At 47.5% G+C, this 8,615-nt stretch overlaps 2 protein-coding genes across 2 annotated transcripts in view; one reads left to right on the forward strand and one right to left on the reverse strand.

The window, feature by feature from the left end:
* Positions 1-823, reverse strand: part of Tmem88b (transmembrane protein 88B) — a 2,139-nt gene extending 1,316 nt beyond the window's left edge. Inside the window, exon 1 of the mRNA XM_031377001.1 lies at positions 341-823. Within this exon, the coding sequence (XP_031232861.1) occupies positions 341-604 (264 nt within the window). The 5' untranslated portion in view covers positions 605-823. The remainder of the gene's footprint in view (positions 1-340) is intronic.
* Positions 824-3,794: 2,971 nt separating this feature from the next.
* Ankrd65 (ankyrin repeat domain 65) lies at positions 3,795-5,927 on the forward strand. The gene is made up of 3 exons (XM_031377002.1): positions 3,795-4,181; positions 4,271-4,805; positions 5,547-5,927. The coding sequence occupies exons 1-3, from the start codon at positions 3,946-3,948 to the stop codon at positions 5,919-5,921; spliced, it is 1,146 nt and encodes a 381-aa protein (XP_031232862.1). The 5' UTR covers positions 3,795-3,945; the 3' UTR covers positions 5,922-5,927.
* Positions 5,928-8,615: the final 2,688 nt, after the last annotated feature.

The following is an 8,615-nucleotide window of genomic DNA, read 5'->3' on the forward strand; positions in this document are numbered from 1 at the left end:
GGGGGGTTGGGGAGGTAAGTATGAGGAGTGGAGAAGCACTGAGGACAGGTGAATCTAACAATTTCTTTTCCTATCTCCACATCAACCTCACTGACCAAGCCCTGGTCCCTCCTGGTACAAAGCTAAGAGGCCCGGGAGGGGAAGCAAGGCAGCTGTTCATTGAGTAACAAAGAACTTTTCTTTGGCTGCAGCTGGTAGGGGTTTACAGAGGAGGAGGATGCATATGTCTCTGGTTACAAAAGGGCAGGGCCAGAAGGGGGTAGATTCACCTTCAACCCCAAGGACTTGAACCTCCACAGAACTCTCACTTCCCGGGGACTAACCAATGGATACTTCTCACCCTTGAGTGGCACAGGAATCCCAGGTAGACAACAGCAGCTGCTGGCAGCAACACCAGCAGGAAGACTGTCCCAGGTAGCAGCAGATGAAACAGGAAACCAACTAGAGCCCGGCCAGACAGCACCAGGGTCCTGAGGCCTCGGGTGGCCAGGACAGGTGCCAAGACTGAGATGTGGTAATCAGTAGGCCTTCTTTGGGGTAGCATGGGTGCTGTGTCTGAGGCAACACCTTCATCCTCTTCTGTCTCTCTTTCCTGCTCACTCATGTCCTGCCGTGGGCCTTGAAGGAGTTTCCCCCCAAGATCACAGTGGTAGGCAGCAGGACTAGCCCCCGACCACCCTCACCCTAGACTAGAGCTTCTTTTACCCTCCCCAGATTCAGTTCACATCTAGATCCTAGCCATCAGACAGTAGACTCTTGTCCAGTTTAGTCTAGCACTGAATATCAGTCTCCAGGGCTACACTTCTGCCAGTTTTCCCCACTACCTTGTTGGGCCTGTTTGCCAGGAAAAGCAGGCAGCTCCTATGTGATCTGGTCAGGTCTTACAGAGCTCTTCCCATCTGAGCACTGGGGCCCTCCTTCCTCTCAGCCCACCCTTTCCCATCTTCCAGTTCTCCCAAACAATGGCTTCATTTCATAGATCTTGGCTATGACAGAAGCCCTATTAATAGCTGCCACTTAGGGGCGAACTATCAACTCATTTTCCAGCCCTAGCCCCTGCACTTCCCCTTATCTGACACCAGGTGACTTCATGTTGTGGAGTGATTCACAGAATGACACGGTTGTAGAGTTAGTTAGTGCTTATGGTAGTACCTGGCAGATAGTGGATACCTAATTAACAGCAGTTGCAATTACTCTGTACTAAATCCAACCAATCATGGAAGTATACAACAAGCCTTTCAGACGATGGGAGCATATAGTCCACTGAAAACTCCAACCCTCTTCTGGTCTCCACAGGCACCAGGGAGGCATGTAGTGCACATACATACATTTGGGCAAAATGTTCATAACCATGAAGTAAAATAAATACATCCAAAAATTTTATTTTATTAATAAAGCACATTTTATTTATATGAGTACTTTGTAGCTATCTTCAGACACACCAGAAGAAGGCATCAGATCCCATCACAGATGGTTGTAAGCCACCATGTGGTTGCTGGGAATTGAACTCAGGACCTCTGGAAGAGCAGTCAGTGCTCTTAACCACTGAGCCATCTCTCCAGCCCCATCCAAAAATTTTTAAGTGTTGTAAGTTATCTTCTTACTAAGCACACATTCTTGTAGTTACTAAGTACATCCTCTCCCACTAAGGCTAGACAAGGCACCCCAGTTAGGGGAACAGGATCTACAGGCAGGGAACAGAGTCAGGTAAGCCCCTGCTCTAGTTGTCAGAGAACCTGCATAACAAACCACGACCGTCACCAACCAACCAACAACCCACCATGCCTCTCAGGGCCTTAACATTTATATACTCTCTGAAAAGTCCCCAGAATTACAAACATCACACAATCACAGAAATTATCACACCCTTGTTAGAGCACAAAACAAATGATAATCATCTCCTGTGGACAGTCCAAAGCAGCTCCATATCCCCATACCTAGAATCAAAATTAAAACACTATCTTATAATATTTCTGTGTTTTTCAAGGAAACCAAAACTCCAAAATTGTCAGTACAAGTTGTGAGCCACCTTGTAGATGCTGGGAATCTAACCCAGCATCTGTAAGAGCAACAAGTTTTCCTAACTGCTGAGCCATTTCTCTGGCCCCTGACATTTTATTTTTGATTATGTGTGTATGTGCACATAAGCACAAGAGTCCTCAGAGGCCAGAAGTGGGAATCAGAGCTGGGCATGGTAGTACACACTTTCTATCCCAGCACTTGGGAGGCCGAGGCAGGCAGATCTTTATAAATTCCATGTCAATTTATATAGTGAGTTCTAAGCTAGCTAAGGCTATATAGTGAGACACATACTGGGACTCTATCTTTAAAAAAAAAGAAGAAGCTGGGCAGTGGTGGCACATGCCTTTAATCCCAGCACTTGGGAGGCAGAGGCAGGTAGATTTCTGAGTTCAAGGCCAGCCTGGTCTACAGAGTGAGTTCCAGGACAGCCAAGGCTATATACAAAGAAATCCTGTCTCAAAAAAAAAAAAATTATAGAAGAGAAAGACAGACATTTTAAATAAACAGATTTTGGCCAGTGAAATGGCCCAAAAGGCAGGGGTATTTGCAGGCAAGCTTATTTATAACCTGGTAGGAGAAAACTGACTTGTGCAAGTTGTCATTGGACTTCTACTGGGCACACAACTCCCAACCACACACAAATAAATAAAATAAATACTATTTGTTCCCAGGTGCTGGGGAATTAAAGGTGTGCAATAACAAAACCCAGCTAACAAAAGATTTAATGGGCAGACGTCTGCTGAGTGCTAAAATGAAAACAACAGGGTCAGAGGCAAATATTGCTTCAGTTTGACTGTTAGGCTCTAAGCCTTTGGGAAGTGGCATCTAAATGAACTGGTAAGGTCCATTGGGCTGGGCCTCAGAGATAGGCGGGGGCCCTTCACACAGTTGTTTGGAGATTTTTCCTTGTTCCCAGGATGGAGAGAGTCCAAATACGTCTCTTGAGACACTTCATCCTTTGGATAGTTGGAGCTATAATGGACAGCTCCATGCTGTGCTGCCCATTGTTGGACAGTCTCCTCCAGAGAACTACAGGACCTAACTATTGGGATCAGCTGACAAGGCTCTGCTGCCCACATCTAGAATCTGGTCAGGTGGGCAAACCCACCCTTTCTGTCCCGTGCCCAGAGTCAAGTGTCCATATGAATACCTTGTTCCTACAGGCCCCCTTTCCACCTCTAGACATAGGTACTTAGCATCTCCTCTTTCAGAAACATCCTTGCTTGCTTCTGTCCCTTCCTACCCAGACATCTCTTCCCTTTCCTGGCCTGCACTAGCCTGCCTTAACCTGTCCTCCAGGAGTTTCCCACCCCACTGTTCAGATGTCTGTGGTGAACAATTTTCCTCTTCAAAGCATCTTATTAGAAAGGAGGATAGAATCTTATGGTGTCTCCTCCCCAACCCTGTCTGAAACCAGGAAGAGAGGTGGTTTCAGCCCCAGGTTGGAGTGGGGGCAGGTATGTCTCAGGGTACCTGGGGCAAGTCAGAACATATTAAAGTTTGTGTTACTTAGAAAGGAAGGGAGGGAGGAGGGGCTGTTATCCAGGGCATGTTCCTGCTTGTCCTTCCTAACCTGTCCTGGCCTTTCCTCCTGGGAGCGTGGCCAAGAGCTTTAGTAGTCAGCAAGGGAGCAAGGTGCTCAGGCTAGAGGTGCTACCTGGCAGGCATAGACTCCCTTCAAATTACTAAATAAACAGTATCTGGTGGTCTCTGCATGGTGCAAAAGGAAGCAACAGACCTTTGATTACTCTCTTACCTCCCAATCTGGCCTCCCAGAATGAAGTTAGACTAGAAATAAAATAGAGAGAACCAGAGTCAACCAGAAAACAGAGTTCATGTGCCAGCCCCCTCTGGAGGTAATTGGGAGCCACAGCCCTTCCTCTTCGTGGGGTGGTGACATGGTGACAAGGGACACCTGGTAAGATGAACCAGCCAGGGGCTTTAGGGTGGGTGCAGGTCCCTACTTTTCCCCAGATGGATTGCAGCAGGCTGGAGCAGGAACTACAGTGGATGAAGCTGGTCTGGAAGGAGGCCCCAGCAGACAAGACAGAGGGACCTCTTACATCTCAGGGCTGGAGTACTCTGTTCCAGGCAGTGTGGTGGGGTGCTCCCAGCCTGGTGATGCAGCTGCTGCGGCAAGGTGCCAGTGTGAAAGAGAGGTGAGCTTCATGACTAACTAGCCCTAGACTCTTTCTCTGGCTGAGGCTGAACATCTGGGCAGCATTATGACTTCTTTCGCACCCCACAGGGATCACACAGGTAGGACTCCACTCCATCTGGCTGTGATGCGAGGGCACGCACCACTGGTTCGCCTACTGTTACAGCGTGGAGCTCTGGCAGGTGCAGTTGACCACACAGGGCGCACACCATTGCATGAGGCTGTCTGGCATGGGCACTTGAACGTGGCAGAACTATTGCTGCGACGTGGGGCCTCAACAGCTGCATACTCTCAAACGGGCCTCACGCCCCTGCACGGGGCAGCTGCTCTGGGCTGCACGCTACTGGTTGCATGCTTCATGGCGGCTTCCGGTTCAAGCCCTGATATGAAAGACACAAGAGGTTGGACTGCCACACACTGGGCAGCCGCTTGTGGGCAACTGCCAGTGCTGGAGCTGCTGACTGCTGGAGGCAGTGTAGACCTGGACGGCGCCCTGCTGGTATCAGCCATAGCTGGAAGTGCATCAGCATTGCGGCTTCTCCTGACACTGGGGGCAAAGGTGGACACCCAGGACAGTACGGGAGCCACTGCACTTGGTATGGCAGCTGGCTTAGGCCACCACCAAGTAGGTCCAGCCTTCATCTGTAATGACTGTGCCAGAAGCCAAAGGGCCTCATCCCCTACACTTACTTCTATAAGCTCTTGGGGAAGAGAGGAACAAAGTAGAAAGATGCTGAAGCACAGGTTGGTAGGGTGGAGGGTGGAGGGGTTGGGAGCTGAGCCTGTTTCCAGCTGGGCCCTCCTTATACAACCTCCCTACTGAATGGTACCTGGGAGGTCTCCCATACCTGGCCATCTCACTTTGTTCTGGTGGTCCATAACAATGAATTAGGTGGATGGATGGGTAAATAATTAGATAGATAGTTGGATAGTTCTTCTGAGACAGCATCTTTCTATGTAGCCTTGGCTGCTTTGAAGCGCTCCATATTGACTAAATTGCTCCTGAACTCCCATAGATCCCATAGCTTCTGCCTCCTGAGTACTGAGATTTAAGGTATGGGTCACCATGCCCACCAACAAACATCTATGTAAAACATTCTACTGGAGCTCAAGATTAGTGGAGCCCAGAGGGCACCAGAGGACAGCACCCTTTGCACAGTGTTGAATTTAATCTAAGAATCTGGGGTTGCTTTAGATTCCATCTATTCATCCCTAAAAGAAAAAGAAGTTGTAAGGACCCTGTCTTGAAAAACCAAAAATAAATAAATAAATAAATAAAAGAAGTTGTAAGGATTGGGTCAGGGTGACACCAGGCCTGTGGACCACGGTAATAGAGTATTTCTCTCATCTTCCTTTTCTTTTCCAGAACATTGAGGTGCTGCTGGACCATGGGGCAGACCCAAATATCAGGGATAGGAACAACCGCTCTGCACTCCACAGGGCTGCCACTGGTGGATATCTACGAGTTACACAGCTGCTGCTGGCTAAGGGCACTGAAATAGATGCTCGAGATTCTCTGGGCCTTACACCTCTGCACTATGCTGCTCGGGGAGGCCATGTAGAAGTTGTCAGCCATCTCCTGGACAGGGGCGCACAAATCAATGCTGCTGGCTGGCTCCACAAGACCCCTCTGCACCTTGCTGTGGAGTGTGGCCACAGCACCACTATGGAGCTTTTGCTAAGCCGAGGAGCCAACTCTACCTTGAGGACACAGTGGGGTGAAGTGGCCCAGATCCCATAGGGTGCTGTCCCAGGCACTCTCTGATTTCCTGTACTAACCAATCTTTCTAGAAACTATAGAAAGATAAAAAGTATAGTGTTGTACTTCTAACAAAATTAAGAGTTTTGTTATAGAGAATATCTTTTTGTTAAGACTTGCTTACCAGGGCTGGAGACATGGTTCAGGTGTTAAGAGCACTGACTGCTCTTCCAGAGGTCCTGAGTTCTAACCACATGGTGGCTCACAACCATCTGTAATAGGATCTGATGCCCTCTTCTGGTGTGTCTGAAGTCAGCTACCGTGTACCCATATAAATAATAAACGAATCTTTAAAAAAAGATTTGTGGGCTGGGCGGTGGTGGCACACGCCTTTAATCCCAGTTCTTGGGAGGCAGAGGCAGGTGGATTTCTGAGTTCAAGGCCAGCCTGGTCTACAGAGTGAGTTTCAGGACAGCCAGGGCTATACAGAGAAAGCCTGTCTCGAAAAAAAAATTGTTTATCAAGACAGCTATGCATTATATTATAGTCACCTATCAAAAGGATTATAATTCTGCCAGGCAGGTAAGATAACCCTGGTTAACTGATGTCTTAGTCAGGGTTTCTATCCCTGCACAAACATCATGACCAAGAAGCAAGTTGGGGAGGAAAGGGTTTATTTGGCTTACTTCCACATTGCTGTTATCACAAAGGAAGTCAGGACTGGAACTCAAGCAGGTCAGAAAGCAGGAGCTGATACAGAGGCCATGGAGGGATGTTCCTTACTGGCTTGATTCTCCTGGTTTGCTCAGCCTGCTTTCTTATAGAACCCAAGACTTCCAGCCCAGGGATAGCACCACCCACAAGGGACCCTACCCCTTGATCACTAATTGAGAAAATGCCCCACAGCTGGATCTCATGGAGGCACCTCCCCAACTGAAGCTCCCTTCTCTGTGATAACTCCAGCCTGTATCAAGTTGACACACAAAACCAGCCAGTACAACTGAATAAAGAAAGCACGCAGATCTCTCCACAGATTATAGCAGAGATCTGGAACACCTCTGAGTTAGATGTCAGTGACTGACTACCTCAGGAGGCTGACTCTTTTTGAAGTGTACGCCTCAGTTCTGTGATCAGGTTTTTAGGCCTGTCCCAGGCACAACTGAAATAGACTAGTTCTGTGTAACAGTTAACAACTTAAAAAACAAACTGGCTTATTTTGAAATAATTTGCAACAACATTTTTTTGCTGTGTAAACCTCCCATTTGTTCAAAATGGTCAAAATGGTTACAGGGCAGATTCTGGCTCTGTAAAATATGTTTAAATGTTTAAAATATAAGTTGGTGCCGGGTGTGATGGCACATGCCTTTAATCCCAGCACTTGGGAGGCAGAGGCAGGTGGATTTCTGAGTTCGAGGCCAACCTGGTCTACAGAGTGGACAGTGTACATGAAATGTTATAGCTCAAAATATACATAAGCTGCAAAGAATTTCTGTTCAGGGATGGTGTCTCTTTGGGTATTAGCCAAAACACATTATTAAAGCCTCCACCCCTTATTAGTCCCTGAATTCTGAAGTAAATTCATGGTTGTTGGTGGTGGTGTAGTTAACTTGCTGGTTCACTGAGAGTCACAGCCCCTACCATCCCTGAGCTTCCTTCTGTGAGGCCAAGCCTTTTTGGCCATAACAGGACAAGAAGAATCCTGACTCCTCCTTCTATGAAGAGATCACCTCTTCTTGGAAAGAGAAGGTGTCAATGGTGGCTTGATTTCTGTCCTGAGGAGTATAAGTTCTCAGCTCTAGCCTCCACCACATACTGGTGGGGTTGAGTCTTGGCAACAGATTTGACTAAAACCTCATGGTTCCACCTCTGTCTGTTCACTGTGGGGGCTCCCCCTTACCCTTGCTGTCTGTGGAGATGTTCTGTTTATATTTGTCTTTCATATTAGGTACTTTTTCTTATATCTGTGATAAGATACTTGAGAGAAGTGACTTTTGGCTCATAGTTTCAGTCCAGTCCAGTCTATAAACATGACTCAGTTTGTAAAATGCTTGCTTAGCATGCAAATGTCAATGCGAACTCCTAGAAAGAAGCTGTGTGTACCTGCAAAGGCTGACTGACTCAACTGCAATGATTTAGAGATGTTAGAACATTACTGGTCCAGATTACTTTATCTCAAGCTAGCTTTAGCCCCTGAATATCCAGCTATTCCTTGCTCACCTCTGTGTCAGAATTAACAACCTGTGAATAATAGGAACATTTTGGGGATGGCAAGATGGCTCAGCGGGTAAGAGCACTGACTGCTCTTCCAAAGGTCCTGAGTTCGGATCCCAGCAACCACCTGGTGGCTCACAACCATTCGTGATGAGATCTGACGCTCTCTTCTTCAGCGAGCAGGGCTGGAGTGGGGCAGAGTGAATGGAGGTCCTGAGTTCAATTCCCAGCAGCCACATGATGGCTCACGGCCATCTGTACAGCTACAGTGTACTTATACACATAAAATAAATAAATAAATCTAAAAAAAAGAGAAACACTCTGAAACTAACTTAGTAGTCCACTAGTTTTGTAGAGAGAATCTCTTATAAGTATCACCCGTCAAGAAAAAAGCTTATGGCCAGCCAGGCGGTTGTGGCGCATGCCTTTAATCCTAGCACTTGGGAGGCAGAGGCAAACAGATTTCTGAGTTCGAGGCCAGCCTGGTCTACAGAGTGAGTTCTAGGACAGCCAGGGCTATACAGA

This window comes from Mastomys coucha, unplaced genomic scaffold (assembly GCF_008632895.1).
Source record: "Mastomys coucha isolate ucsf_1 unplaced genomic scaffold, UCSF_Mcou_1 pScaffold18, whole genome shotgun sequence".
Taxonomy (NCBI): domain Eukaryota; kingdom Metazoa; phylum Chordata; class Mammalia; order Rodentia; family Muridae; genus Mastomys; species Mastomys coucha.

Coding starts and splice junctions, on each gene's coding strand:
- Ankrd65 (XM_031377002.1), top strand. CDS start 3,946: ATGAACCAGCCAGGGGCTTTAGGGTGGGTGCAGGTCCCTACTTTTCCC. Junction 4,182..4,270: donor GGTGCCAGTGTGAAAGAGAG/GTGAGCTTCATG, acceptor CGCACCCCACAG/GGATCACACAGGTAGGACTC. Junction 4,806..5,546: donor CTGGCTTAGGCCACCACCAA/GTAGGTCCAGCC, acceptor TTTCTTTTCCAG/AACATTGAGGTGCTGCTGGA.